The sequence below is a fragment of the Sinocyclocheilus anshuiensis genome, unplaced genomic scaffold, assembly GCF_001515605.1.
Source record: "Sinocyclocheilus anshuiensis isolate Anshui unplaced genomic scaffold, SAMN03320099.WGS_v1.1 scaffold2166, whole genome shotgun sequence".
Taxonomy (NCBI): Eukaryota; Metazoa; Chordata; class Actinopteri; order Cypriniformes; family Cyprinidae; genus Sinocyclocheilus; species Sinocyclocheilus anshuiensis.
Window position 1 is genome coordinate 463,715 of NW_015557079.1, and position 14,769 is coordinate 478,483.

At 36.9% G+C, this 14,769-nt stretch overlaps 1 protein-coding gene across 2 annotated transcripts in view; it reads right to left on the minus strand.

Moving 5' to 3' along the window:
* The window catches only part of LOC107676850 (neuropathy target esterase-like), a 31,363-nt gene that overhangs the window by 11,339 nt on the left and 5,255 nt on the right, over positions 1 to 14,769 (minus strand). For both annotated transcript variants that reach the window (XM_016471534.1, XM_016471533.1), the window contains exons 3-27: positions 11,807 to 11,863; positions 11,118 to 11,205; positions 10,679 to 10,853; positions 10,460 to 10,600; positions 10,167 to 10,326; positions 8,977 to 9,057; positions 8,591 to 8,719; positions 8,414 to 8,494; positions 8,145 to 8,274; positions 7,964 to 8,038; positions 6,823 to 6,941; positions 6,437 to 6,604; positions 6,191 to 6,268; positions 5,868 to 6,073; positions 5,579 to 5,710; positions 4,725 to 4,848; positions 4,446 to 4,635; positions 4,135 to 4,284; positions 3,994 to 4,057; positions 3,751 to 3,919; positions 2,076 to 2,258; positions 1,867 to 1,985; positions 1,118 to 1,274; positions 883 to 999; positions 616 to 685 (exon numbers count right to left, since the gene is read on the minus strand). In XM_016471534.1, the coding sequence (XP_016327020.1) occupies positions 616 to 685; positions 883 to 999; positions 1,118 to 1,274; positions 1,867 to 1,985; positions 2,076 to 2,258; positions 3,751 to 3,919; positions 3,994 to 4,057; positions 4,135 to 4,284; positions 4,446 to 4,635; positions 4,725 to 4,848; positions 5,579 to 5,710; positions 5,868 to 6,073; positions 6,191 to 6,268; positions 6,437 to 6,604; positions 6,823 to 6,941; positions 7,964 to 8,038; positions 8,145 to 8,274; positions 8,414 to 8,494; positions 8,591 to 8,719; positions 8,977 to 9,057; positions 10,167 to 10,326; positions 10,460 to 10,600; positions 10,679 to 10,853; positions 11,118 to 11,205; positions 11,807 to 11,863 (3,163 nt within the window). The remainder of the gene's footprint in view (positions 1 to 615; positions 686 to 882; positions 1,000 to 1,117; positions 1,275 to 1,866; positions 1,986 to 2,075; positions 2,259 to 3,750; positions 3,920 to 3,993; positions 4,058 to 4,134; positions 4,285 to 4,445; positions 4,636 to 4,724; positions 4,849 to 5,578; positions 5,711 to 5,867; positions 6,074 to 6,190; positions 6,269 to 6,436; positions 6,605 to 6,822; positions 6,942 to 7,963; positions 8,039 to 8,144; positions 8,275 to 8,413; positions 8,495 to 8,590; positions 8,720 to 8,976; positions 9,058 to 10,166; positions 10,327 to 10,459; positions 10,601 to 10,678; positions 10,854 to 11,117; positions 11,206 to 11,806; positions 11,864 to 14,769) is intronic.

The window sequence follows — 14,769 nt, forward strand, 5'->3', positions numbered from 1 at the left end:
TGTTTTTACCATGATCATGAATTGATTTAGCCAGTGTGAATGAACTTATTTTAATCAGGAAACAGATATACGTTCAACTAAATTTGGGGACCAAACCCAGAATTCAGAGATGCATGATATGCCACTGGTCAATCCCAAAATGTATTCATGCATTTGACAAACAGAGTTAAGGAAATTAATCACTTCAGTAACATCTCGATTTCATGCGAGTTAACAGGCATTAATGAAATGGGCATTTTCTAGATCTCTCTCAGAAGCCATCAGTTATTTCAGACTTTTCAGCAAATTGCACAACCCACATGCAACATTAGCTTCTCTTTCCCGATCATTACAAGTTGAGAATGTACATAACCAAACACCAAACAACTTGAACATCCCAAATATCTATCATTTAACAACCAAGGTTCATTTTTAATAGCATTCAAACGATAACTGCTGTAAACTTTTTTTGGTTGTTATTTTTATATCAGTTATTGACAATGACATTTACCAAAATTATTTAATTATTAAATTATTAATAATTCCTAAAATATGTATATTCCAGAAGTCAAATGCCCCTAACATGAAACCTTGAGGAACCCCACATTAAGAGGACAAAGTTCAATCATCACTCACCATCTTTATGAACACGCATAGCAGAAGCTGTGATGTCTGTGGTCACGTTAAAGTAAGGCAGCCACAAGTCCTACAAAAAAAAACACGATATGTTGTCATACATATGATAATCACCCTTCCTAATTACATTAGCTATTATGAAGATGAAAAACGTTAAATAAAGTAGTAATATAGATCAATTAAAACTGATAAAATGCATCTTTTAGGAGCATTAGGTTAGATTTCTGAAACAAGTGCACCTCCAAAAGAGTTTTGGTGACTTCTTACCTCGATTTGTTTGTCCTCAAAGACTTTGGAGATGCTGGTGTTGAAGGCGGAGCCAGAAAACATGGATGTGATTGGATAAGTAAGATCCAGTACCGTTTTGAATACGGAGTTCATTGCCTGAAGGCAAAAGAGATATGAAATTAAATTTCAGTGATTAATAACTAAACATCTTCTATCTTATCTGATTGCTCAAAGCAAGGTAAACGGTGTCAGTTAACGGATAGAGTCACATTACCTTGGACCACTCTCTCGCCCTCTGCTTGACCCTAACAGCACTTCTCTCCTCTGCATACAGAGCACCAATGAATGAGCCAATGGAAGTTCCTCCCACTATGTCAATGGGAATTCCTGCTTCCTCCATGGCTTTGATTACACCAACATGAGAGCAGCCCCTGCAAGATTGAACATCATGTTGACCACTTACAAAGACCAGGGTTATTATTTTTAACTAGAACTTTTAAAAACAAAAACTAAATAAAATAAAACAAAAACAAAACATAAATATGAGATAAAAACTCAAACTACACAAAAATTAGAAATGTTGCCTTAGCAACTTACTGAAGTAAGTTAAAAAAAAAAACACTAAAATTACTAACTGGATAAATAAAAACTAAATCTGAGCTAAAACTAAAATTAATAAAAATACTTTAAATCTAAAGAGTAACATTAAAAACAAACAGTAGTAATATATAATAATATATATTTTTTAAATGACAAAAGCACACTAAAAATAGCTAAAAATAAAAGCAAATAAAAAAACGGTATATAAATTAGACTAAAATACAACAGACATGTCTGAAAATAAGTGAATTGAAAAAGCCACTTTCCAAAGCTTTGGATCCGGCAAGCCTCCAAGGTTAGCAAAAACCATTAAATTTGTTATGCGCAATCCTGCAGGGAAGGAGACTAAGGTAGAGCTGCGGATCATATTATCTCCCAATAATAAGACCATCTCTGGTATTACAACTGCTTGAAGTCACTGACCTGGCTCCGCCTCCACCCAGCACAAGGGCTATGCTGTTTCCTGTGAGTACTCTGGCCAGCCGTGAGAAATCACTGTGTCTGTCTGCAATCTTCTCGAAAACCTTTTCATATACCTCTCGCTGTTTAAGGCAACAACCACATCCTTATCAAACACAAGGGTTATTATTAACAATTTTTGTTCTTTAAATCAACAGAAAGCTACACGTTACCAGTTTGGAGGGGCTTCTTCGTGAGAAAACTCTACGAGGGCACTTTAGGTGAAGGTGTCCAGAGCACCAGCTTCGCATGTTCAGCCATTCAACGGTTCTCGACGGACCCGGCCCGTCCTCACGATGCAGCAGAACCAGCTGCTTCAGGGCCCGTACCGCTGTGTTCTCCAGCATCTGCTCCAACTGAGAAGGTAAGAACATGGGTTCATGGCATTTGAATCAGAATTCTGATTGGATCAGCTCCATCTGAAGTTATTCGAACCACTAGGGGTATCTTTGGATAGACAGTGAATTGATTCAAGATTGAGAAGTTCTTAATTTCAGGAATGATTTTTGCAAATTCAGAACAATTTGATTCGATCTGATTTAGGGTTGTGTCAATGGACGATAGTATCGTGTATCGACAACAGTCAGAGATATCGCCTGTGGCTGATGCCTTTGACGATAGCAAGACGATTATTATAATTATTATTATGGCTGGAGATGGTTCACTTTCCGGCAATGAAACCAAGTAAATAAATAATTATATAAATTAATATCGGCGATCTCACAGGCTGACGATAAGACGATATGTAAATTGAGCATATCGCCCAACACTAATCTGATTCACAATGAGATTCGTTTTAACTCCATTCAATTTAATGAGTTGATTCTGTATTTTTTTAAGTACATTCACAGAATTATGTAACTACTTCTAATGCATCTTGGGTACAAAAATGCAAACTATTTAAAATGCTTATTGCACCAAGCAACTTGAAAGTAAACACTTTAAATTAGGATGACCATACGGGTCATTTTTACGGGACGCGTCCTTCCCAGGATTTCTGTATTGCCTAAAATATCCAGGTTTTAGCGGTTTGCAATGTGCAGGGGTGCGTTTCCCAAAAGCATCATTAGCCAACTATGGTCGTTAGTTCCAATGAACTCTATTGGTAACGACAGAACTTGCGGCCATAGTTGTTTTTGGGAAACGCACCCCAGACCGATCGTTGTATGACATTCACGAGAGCTATAGAGAGCAGAGCAGATGGCTGCTTATGCTGTCGAACTGCTCTCACGGTACTCATTCAATGATCGGTGCGCAGCGACGCTTCAAGTCGAACGAACGAACAAACATGCATGCGTATTTGCATCGCTCTGATCGTTCTCTGTAGATCTCACCTTCTCACGCACCACGATTGGTCGATTATATACAATACCTGCCTGCATATTATTGGTCAAACTACTTTGGATGTTTTAGGCAGTATAAAAATCCTGGCCAGGACATGTCCCGTATAAATGGCACATATGGCCACCCTACTTTAAATACATGTACATACAGGCTACTTGGAATATAACAAAGTGTACAATGTGCTGAAAAGAATTTATGCTTAAAAGATTTTATTCATTTCCATGAGTTTTTCTGCGAGTCATTCAATTTTCAGCATTTTAAATCAATTCTTCAAAAGTGATTCACGATACAAAAATCCACATTTCAAAATCAATTCATATGCACTGACATGATTTGTAATTGTTAACCAAAAGTTGTGCCTTGCATAAGGTGAAAAGTAAAATTTCCCTGTGGGGTTTCAGCTTTCAACATTTTGGATACCAGCTCTGATCTTCAATCACTTCAATCCACCTCACACATTTCACATGAGAGTGGACAGAAACAACACTAGACTGAAACGAATACCTCTCCAAGTGCAGGTTCCTGGTCTCCAAGCCCCACAATGAGGATACAGTCAGCTTGTCGGATACAGCGTTGAGTCCATGGGGTCATACTGCTGTCCGTCTGATAGAGCACTATACGATTAATGTCCTCCTGCTGAGCCAACCAACCTGATAACCTGTACTCATGAATACTAGAGAAAAATTAGCGTTTCAGATTGCAGTTTTAAAAATGAATGCGATGTTCTGATCTCATATATAGGCCTACATGTCCAAAGCAGAAGCTCCAAGTCTCTCTCTGATGATGTCACTGGTTAGCAGCAGGGTTGGTCCTGATTGAAGGATGAAAGTGTGTTAGATTATGGGTCTAGATCATGTGCTTTAATTGTCAATCACTGCTTAAGTTTACCTATGGCACTGAGGGCATGGCTGAGCTCCAAATTGAAGGCACTGATTGGCACCTCATCACAAACAGGAAGCACGGCCACAGTGGAGAGATTACTAGCTGGGTTAGTGACGTCCGGACTCGACGCCACACTTGGCAGACCCAGAGCGGAGCCTAGAGAAAAGGATTAATTTCTTTACTCTTTCTTTGTTTAAACACATAGAAAAGGCTCCGCTTCCTGTTCTTTGTTCCTAAGATGATATTTCTTCTCAAGCTGGACTTTACTGAAGCATTGAATGCGATGTGAATGATTAATGTTTGGTTTTTGGACGTACTTGAGAAAGGTCCACGGGGCTGTTGGAGGTTCCCCAGAATCTTCTGCCCCAGCAGATGGATCAAGCGTGTCACCACCTGCGGGTATCTTCTCTTAATGTTGTTGAGCGTTCCTTCTGGAAGCTTCACCAGCTCAGTGTCTCTGACTGCATGGACTGTGGTGGCACGAGGCTGCCGAGTCAAAGCCTCCACCTGAGAGAAACAGAGACAGTTCAGCGATCCTAAATTCAGTTTAGATTAGTTTAGACCCTTTAGCCTTCATTCCAGAGCTTTAGACTCACAACTCCAATGAGATCTCCTCTGCCATACTCTCCAACAAGCTCCTTCTTCCCATTCACTTTTTGGATGACAGAACGCAGTCGCCCATTCAGCACAATATAGGTACAGTCGGACTGATCATCTTGCCTATGGACCGCAACAAATTTAATGATATTAATTACTTGCATATTGACTGAACATGTACACTACTGTTTGGTGTCACAATATTTTTTTGAAAGAAATTAATACATTTATTCAAAAGGGACGCATTTAATTGATGACAGTAAAGATTTTTACATTGTTACAGAAAGATTTAGATTTCAAATAATTGCTGTTCTATTCATCAAAGAATCCTGACAAAAAAAAAAGTCATAGTTTCCAGAGAAATATTGAAATATTGTTTTCAACACTAAGCCAATAAGCATATCAGAATGATTTCTGAAAGATCATGTGGCACTGAAGACTGGAGTAATGATGCTGAAAATTCAGCTTAATAAATTACATTTTTTATATATTTCAACAGAAAACAGTTGTTTTAAAATTTTAATAATTTTACTATATTACAGTATTTTTATTATATAAATGCAGCCTTGGTGAGCATAAGAGACTTCTTTTAGAAAATATATATTTTTTAATTTTACTGTAAAACCAAACATTTGAACGTTAGTGTAGAAAAATAAAATATACTAAAAGTATACATAAAAATAATATTTCTTAAGATTTATTATCTAAATTAATTGTCCAAACAACATTTGTCATTTATTCAAAGTTATATTTGAAGTATTACCTGTGAATGTTTTCAGCTAAAGAAAATGTTACAATGAACTGAAAAAACAAAACAAAAAAAAAAACATTTTATGTGAGAGAGTTATGGTACCTGTACAGGGCCCGCCCGGCTTCAACAGCCATCCAGTCAATGGCAAAATCCATCTGCCGTACAAACGGGGACATGCGGATAGCCACGGTGTGAGCTGCACTGAGAACTACACTTGGCTGCTCACGCATGATCCTACAGGGGGCAGCACAATCACAGACAATATGACTCTGCTATCTACTAATGGAGATTTGTTCTTTGTGAGATTTGCAATAGGTAGAGTGCCATCCAAAAGACTGAAGGTTTGAGAGTCTGTGAGAAATCAACTGCATGACTATATAGAAACACTCACTCATAGAAGTTAGATTTGGAGATCTTGAGGTAGGTACAATCACGCTCAGCTTTGATGGTGAAGATGAGCGGCTCTCCTGTGAGTACAGCCAGTTGTCCAACCATCTCACCCAGCTGGGTCACAAACAAACACACTGCTTCCTGCTTGTCAATCATCTTCTGATAGACATGAAGACAACCAGACAGGACAAAATGCAGACTCACATCCTATAGAAAAGAAGAGGAAGAAACGGTATTACAAAGATTACAATAGGTTTCATCAGTATAAGAGATCTAAGGTTTGCCAAATAAACTGGGCAGAAGAAAAGAAATGAGAATGAGCACCTGGTCTCCCTGTCTGGCTAACACAGATCCAGCTTTAGCATGATGAAACGTCACCCTCCCATTCAGTAGCGCAGGGTCCTGATGATGAAAGAGGGCATATGAGGAAAGGGCATCACCCCAGTCCAGCAAAAGAGAGACAGGTGTGACCGTCAGAAATCAGAGAACTACAGTGAATGTGAAACTGCTTCATTTTACCGGACTATGAACTTTGACAATAAACTGTACCACACAAATACAAAAACATGCCTCAATCTTCATGAGTTTGAGAATCTCTTTCTGGGCCTCCTCGAACAGTGTAGCATTAGGTCGTCCTTGAAATGGACTAAAAATGTTCTCCATTCCTGACTCCTCCTCAGGATACAAATACACACTTGAAGGAACCTCATCCACTGTCACCTTCCTCTCCCGCTGCTCCTGTGTCACAGAAAACAAGCATGATGTCTTTAGACTTAAAGGCTGAGTGGTTCAGTACTTTTTGTGGGGGTCATATTTCAGTGTAAATCCAAAAGGTCTTTTTTTTTTTTTTAAATAGAATTCTTACTCTTAATGATTGTTCTCATTAGACTCTAATTACTGTAATACAAACTATGTTAGTATGTGAAATGTGTTAAAATGAGTGTAAAAAAACCCACTCGTGTGAAAGCAGGTGGAGCTTTCCTCAGCAGATTTTCCTCTCCATCCTCAGCAGATACAGAGATCCGGCCTCTCTCATAAGCCATGTCGAAATCTGAACGCAGACTCTTCTGAATTCCTTTACGACATACATAAAGTTCAGCAATAACATCACAGCATGACACCAACATAAGCATGATACATCATACATTTTTATATTGTATAAATTATGTTTTATATACAGGTGCATCTCAATAAATTAGAATGTCATGGAAAAGTTAATTTATTTCAGTAATTCAACTCAAATTGTAAAACTCGTGTATTAAATAAATTCAATGCACACAGACTGAAGTAGTTTAAGTCTTTGGTTCTTTTAATTGTGATGATTTTGGCTCACATTTAACAAAAACCCACCAATTCACTATCTCAACAAATTAGAATACTTCATAAGACCAATAACAAAAAACATTTTTAGTGAATTGTTCGCCTTCTGGAAAGTATGTTCATTTACTGTACATGTACTCAATACTTGGTAGGGGCTCCTTTTGCTTTAATTACTCTAATTTATTGAGATGCACCTGTATACACATAACATGTAACTGTATAAATTCTATAATATTATGTATATTGTACACATTTTAATAATATTATAATATACACTACTGTTCTAAAATTTGGGTTCTGTTTGATTTCTGTAGGTTTGTAAAAGAAGTCTCTTATGCTCACCAAGGCTGCATTTATGTGATTTAAAAAAACAGTAACAACAGTAATATTGTGAGATATTATTATAATTTAAAATAGCTGTTTTCTATTCTAATATATTAGTTTTTCTTGTGATCTCAAAGTTGATTTTTCAGCAGGCTTGAAGCAATCTTCAGTGTCACATGATCCTTCTGAAATCCTTCTGATATGCTGATTTGCTGCTCAAGAAACGTTTTTTTTTTTTATTATCATCGATGTTGAAAGCAGTGATGCAGCTTTTTGTGAAAATGGATACATTTTTTCAGGATTCTTTGATGACTAAATATTTAAAAAGAATAAATTGATAAAAATAGCTTTTGATAAATTGAATGCATCCTTGCTGAATAAAATGATTCATTTCTTGAAAAAAACAAAAATCTTACTGACTCCAAACATTTGAACGGTATTGTATGCACCTACCTGCGATGTCTACAGGCATGGATATGGTCCTACTGAGGGTCGGTGTTGTGCCACCATCCTTCCCATGATCCCCACCTGCAGACACTCACTGTTAAACAAAAATCTAAAGGCCTAACATCTCTCAACACAAAGAACTTGAGGCGTATAGTAAATAAACAGATATAATGATATTATGCCTCACCAGAAGCATTTTGAACAGCGGCCTCACGATGTTTATCAGGAACGGTGAGACTGCCAAAGCGTTTGCTGTGTCGTACCGGACTGGAGCGTGTTGCATGAGGAGAGGTAGGAGAGGGACGAGCCTGCATGTCCTAAGAGAAGATTGACAGAAAGGAAATAGTACATATTTTGGATAGTATAAAATAAAAACTACTATAGTTTTTGTGTGCTAGCAACCAATCATAAGAAAGAAAGCGAGTGTGCATTGAGTGTGGATGTGTGTTCACTCACATGGCTGAAGAGCTCATTGGTGAGCCCCAGATAGTTGTGCAGGGCCAGAACAGTCACTCTCTGAAGACGGACCATGATGATCTGCAGAGAGGACACAACAGGAAACATATTCTCAATTATGAGCAGTGTCCTCACAGACAACAATGGAAATTTCGGAGCAATTTTAAAATTCCAGACCTGAACCACCCGCACAAGGCTCTCTGGGTATTTCTCAAAGATAGACAGAAAGGCATCGACAGGCAGTCTGAGGACAGTGGACACTTCTGCCGCTCTCGCTGAGACAGTTTTATAAGGTCTCTGGTGACCCTGAAATACACAAACGTTCAAACCTGTGAATTATGCATAATATCCAGAATATGACATTTCCTGTGAGCATTTTCACAAAAATTGCTACTTGACCTTCTTATGGGGCAATTTCTAAGAAAAGGGAAGAAAAAGTGAAAGAAACAGGAACAGGAAAGAGAACAAAATAAAGGTTGTATAACACTTTCTAAAGTAATTGGGTTTCCTGTGCTGTTAAACAGCATGAGCACACAGAGACTGGAATTGTGGGTGTGACTCACTGTGATGACATCAAGGATGCTTAGCAGACTGTGAACACTGTCTCCAGGGTAAACCTCTTTGACCACTCCATCCTTTCCATCCTTATTGGAAAGGCGAGTCCAGGGTTATTAGTTAAATAAAACAAACCATTAAAAAAATAATGTTGCTTCAAATAAAATAAATAGAAAAAGGTGGCAGTTGCCAAGGAAGCATTTCTCATTTTCGTTTATTACTAAAACGTTAATTCAAATTAAAGGGATAGTTCACCCAAAAATGAAAATTCTGTCATTAATTACTCACCCTCATGTCGTTCCAAACCTGTAAGACCTTTGTTCATCTTCGGAACACAAATTAAGATATTTTTGATGAAATCTGAGAGCTCTCTGACCCTCCCATAGACAGCAAGGATCCTTACATGATCAAGACTCAGAAACGATGCAAGGATCGTTAAAATAGTCCATGTGACATCAGGGGTTCAACCGTAACATTACGAAGCTACGAGAATACTTTTTGTGTGCAAAGAAAACAAAAATAACTACTTTATTCAACAATTCGTCTCCCCCGCGTCACCCTATAGCGCCATTTTGGAGAGTATCACATACGTAAATATATAACGCATATATATTCATAACGTAACGTGACACATAACGTATGCTGTTCTGTGTCAGCAGCACCGTACGCAGATACGCTGTTTTTATGTTGTCTATGCTTTGATCTGAACGTACGCAACGTATCCGCGTATATACGTTGTTTACGTATGTGATACTCTCCAAAATGGCGCCAGGGCGACGCGGAGGAGACGAATTGTTGAATAAAGTCGTTATTTTTGTTTTCTTCGCGCACAAAAAGTATTCTCGTAGCTTCGTAAAATTACGGTTGAACCATTGATGTCACATGGATTATTTTAGCGATTTCCTTGCTACGTTTCTGTGCGTAGATCGTGTAAGGACCCTTGCTGTCTATGGGAGTGTCAGAGAGCTCTCGGAATGCATCAAAAATATCTTAAATTGTGTTTCGAAGATGAACGGAGGTCTTACGGGTTTGGAACGACATGAGGGTGAGTAATTAATGACAGAATTTTAATTTTTGGGTGAACTAATAACCCTTTAAAATAAAAACAGAAAATATCAAAACTAATTCAAAATATTAATAAAATCTATAATAGTACCTCAATGATACTAAAATAAAATTGGATGAGTGATTCACACACCTGTCCAGTAAGACACAACTCCAGCTTGCCATCCTGTACCACATATATGCTGCTATCAGGCTGACCGGGTCTGAAGACATATTCGCCCTGCTGGAACTGCAGAAACACCATGTGCTTACACAGCTCCAGAAACAACGGCTTCTCGAAGTGACCCAACACACTGCAGGAGACACGCCAGACCAAAAACATACATTATATATATATTATTTTACATTCCATAACGCATGGGAGTGGTCAAGCTCTCTTTAACATCACTCTTGATGTGAATCAATTCAGAAACAATGAGAGCGTACCGCACGTTCTTCAGCATGTAGAGCACCTCAGATGGCAGGTGAGAATTGGCCACGTCAAACTCTGTGAGATCTGCCTCCAGCACTGACGGAGGAGGTTCCTTCATCTGCAGAGTGGGCACTTCCTTCTTAAAACGCAGGATCCTGAGAAACACACATGCTATTATACCTGATCATCTGAGCCAATGAATATGACCCAATAATGGCCTTACAGAAACGTACTTTTTGGCAATGTTCAGCATCTTCTGTTTCTTTTTGAGGCGGGGCCTGGAGGAAGAAGTGGAGCCCACTAACGAAGAGGTGGACTGAGACACCTTCCTCATAATCTTCCTCCCATAAAACAAGACTTTGTCTCTTTTACGAAAACGATACTTCGGGGCTTCCTGAGCCTCAAGTTCTGAGAGAAGAAAACAAGCAAATATATATAAATGAATTTCTGCAAGTTTTATGAAGTTAAATTTAAGACTAATTCAAGAAAATTCAAAGAATAAATTAAAGGGAACACAATACGTCTATATGTTCTCTAAATGTATATGGAGAACACAGTGAATATTATCAGCACTTTATTATTATACATTTAGATTACTTGATCATTTCACAAAGCAAAGAAAGTAGAAATATAAGAAACATTCATTTGACATAAGAGTTTTTGAGAACTAACTGCGGAGCTGCATCCTGCGCATGACAAAAAATATGAGGGCAGCGATGAGGACGATGACGACTCCAGCGCCAATTATTATTCCCACCACCTGGACAGAAACAAGACAGTGAGAAATCAGGAAAATTTTGTATCAGTTTGTATACATGCGTCATGAAACCAGGGTTGGGCAACATTCAAACCAGATTTAAATTTTAATTAATGGCAGCATTTATTTAAAATGCTGTAAAATGCTTATTTAATACTGTCAAAACTAGTGACATTAAGGACATTAATAATGTTACAAAAGATTTTTATTTTAAGTAAATACTGTTCTTTTTAACTTTTTCAAAGAATCCTGAAAAAATATATCCCAGTTTCCACAAAAATATTAAGCAGCAAAACCGTTTTCAACTTTGATAATATGAAATCTCTTAATCAGCATATCAGAATGATTTCTGAAGGATCATGTGACACTGAAGACTGGAGTAATGATGCTGAAAATTCTGCTTTGATCACAGGAATAAATTACATTTAACAATACATTAAAATAGAAAACCGTTATTTTAAATTTTAGTAATATTTTTCACAATATTGTTGTATACAAATGTCTAAATGTGACATGTCAGTATTTATTTGTAACTCATAATTAAAAATGAAATATCTGCACAATTCTGCAAAGGCTATGATTCAGTGTATGAGTGTTTACTGACCATGCTGGTCTGCAGGTGATCCTCCACTAAACTCTTGATGTTTCCAAATCTGTCCAGCTACAAAACACACAGGATGTTAATATAGCCAGCTTTTATATGAGAACACAACCCTGGGGTTAAAAATGAGAACATGAGGGGGAAAAAAGACTAGCTATAGATCAGGCTCATGAACTGAGAGATAATGAATAAGTGAAGGACTGGAAGAGAAGCTTGCAAAAGGTAAATGCATTTGTTACTAGAACACAATTCTGTCCCATAATTATGTAAACCTTTCCTCTCAATTGTGCCTTCATTCCTTCAACCATTCCCACTCTGTCACTCTCCTACTCACTCATTCCTCTCTTTCTCAGCTCATGCATTTTCAATAAAGCATTGTTAAGAAGGCCCATAGTGTTTCTAAAGTGAACAGCAGAACTGTTTCTACAGTAGCTTAGTATGCTAAATGTAGAGTCAGTTATAAATGAAATAATAATGAATCTTACACAGACATGATAAATGCACTGGAAAAATGATTTTCTTAAGAGGGTTGTCTTGTTTTCCTGTAAAAATATCTAGGTTTGGAACAACTTGAGGGTGAGTAAAAGATAACAGAATTTTTATTTTTGGGTGAACTATCCCTTTAAACCAGTTCATCCTGACTTCATTTTTTTTGTTGTTGTAAAGCATATTTGAAGTAAAATTTATTATATATTCTCTGAAAACCATATCTTAATATCTTACGCAGCTGTGCTACTCCAGTAAATTGTCGTTAAAGAGTGTTAAGACTTTTATTGCAGAACAAGACAAAAATACACAGCACATTTTTTTTCTAAAAGCATTTTTGTCCCGTTTTTAGTCAAATATCTCAACATCTTTAAAACAACATGAAATGAAATTGAAAATGACATAAGATACAAAGTCTTGTTTAACTCACTTAATTTTGATATTTATTTAGAAGACTTAATAATACCTTAAATATTTTTGCTTTTTGCTACCTTGATTTAAGAATGTTTAGTTAATTGTACTGTAAATAATCAAAAATACTGAGCAGTAATTTTTTTGCAGTAATGATTAAGATTTTTATTTAATTTTTTATTGATTTATTGTTGCAGAGAATGATGGAAATTAACTTCAGAATGAGCTTTATTCGCCAAGTATGCATTGCATTTATTGTATATAAGTGCGACATTCTTGAAAATAAGGAAGTACTTGAAAACAGAAGTGGTGGTATATCGTCAGTGTCTCTGGTGGAAACCACACAAGCGTGTAAGATGTTAACACATCCTCTGACTTTATCATTTTTATGAATTCAGAGTGTACTTAGAATCTCTCTCAAATGTCACTTACATTTGTATTACAGGAGTATCTGCCCATTGTCTTAAAGGTGCACTACATATTTGGAGTTACAAAGATAAATTAGTGTGATCTCAACATGGCAGAGACCCACCATATGTCTTATTAATGCACTTTTCACCTCAAGTGGATATACATTATTTGAATCATATTTTCCAAAAAATACTGTTAATTTCACAAACTTTTATCCAAACATTTTAGTGCACTTTTATCAAACCTTAATATAAACTGTTTATGGACTGAAAAATGCATGGACAGTCCAACATTCAGATGTGTCATAAGCAAATACGTCCTTGTGATTTGTAATCTTTGGACCGAGATATGAATTTGTGCAATTCTGCATGATTAATCCAAGGCATCTAGTTGCATCTTCTAACTAAACTCTCACTTTGCCCATCATGACAGAGCAAAAAACTGTTCTGTTCAGCATTACAGATCACACCAACAAACCTTCTTAAACAAGTCACATGATCACATTAGCTGCAGACAATCTGCCCTGCTACAAAACACAGCTGTCAATGACTTACACAAAGAAGATTTGAAAGAAGAAAAAGAATCTCTTTAAAAGAGATTTGAAAGAAGATTGTAAAACAAAAGTGAACAACTGCTGATATTGACGAATGAACAGATTGGTGGAAGCAGGGGCGGGGTTTCTGGAGGAATGTAAATGAGGTGCAAGGTGCATGATGGGAAAGCAGTGTAGCTGCTTATGAATAAAGAGATTCAGCAAAGAGTCTTAGTCAAAACGTAAGGGATTTTCCCTCTATGCTTCTCTATGGGTTAACGTCTTTTTAACTCAGGACTGAGAAATATTTTATAGTTGTAAAAAAAGTTTAACAACACACAACCTTTCATAAATGCCTCAATAAATATTCATGCACTTAGTAGACAATGGAACGGATTTACAGCAGACTTTTCCACAGGTCGACAAACTGTTATCAAAACAGGCAGCTCGCTTGTTGTGTGCTGTACTAACCGTGAGAATATGTAAATGAGAACATTAACCAAGGGTTTTCAAATGTAAATTGGGCCACAGTGTAATTTGGAGTCAAAATTGCACTCACGTTGAAACATGTGAACGCTCAGACTGAGAGCGTTCAGGTTTGTGAATGTGTGTGAGGTAGGGCTGTCAAAATGACTGAAAAACTAAATTCGAATTTTCTACTTAAATATAATCAAAATTCGAATTATATTCGAATTTAAAAAGCATAATTTCAGTTAGGGGGAAAAAGCTTTTGGCTTCTCTCCTGAGGCCACAAGAGGGCGCATAGAGCAAAATATTATGCACGTTTCTTCAAAGCGTAATAAAATAACATGACTATCTTTGAAAAAAAGTGCATAATGTTTAAAATAATGTTTATAAACCATATATAACTAATAAAGTTGCTTAAACAATTAGAAAAAAAAAACAGCACCATGCATGTATGTATAGTTTAATACAAAGGACTGAAAACCAATCACAAAGAGTAGGCTACTTTAAAAACATTTAAACATTTACATTTAAAAACATGAGATGTTGGGGGGAAACCGCCATAACGTCTTTAGACATGTTTTTTAAAAGTTGAACTTGCATTAATTTTACATGGCTTTCTAAACATGTGGCTCTCTTGTGCGAGACGCGAGTGCAATGC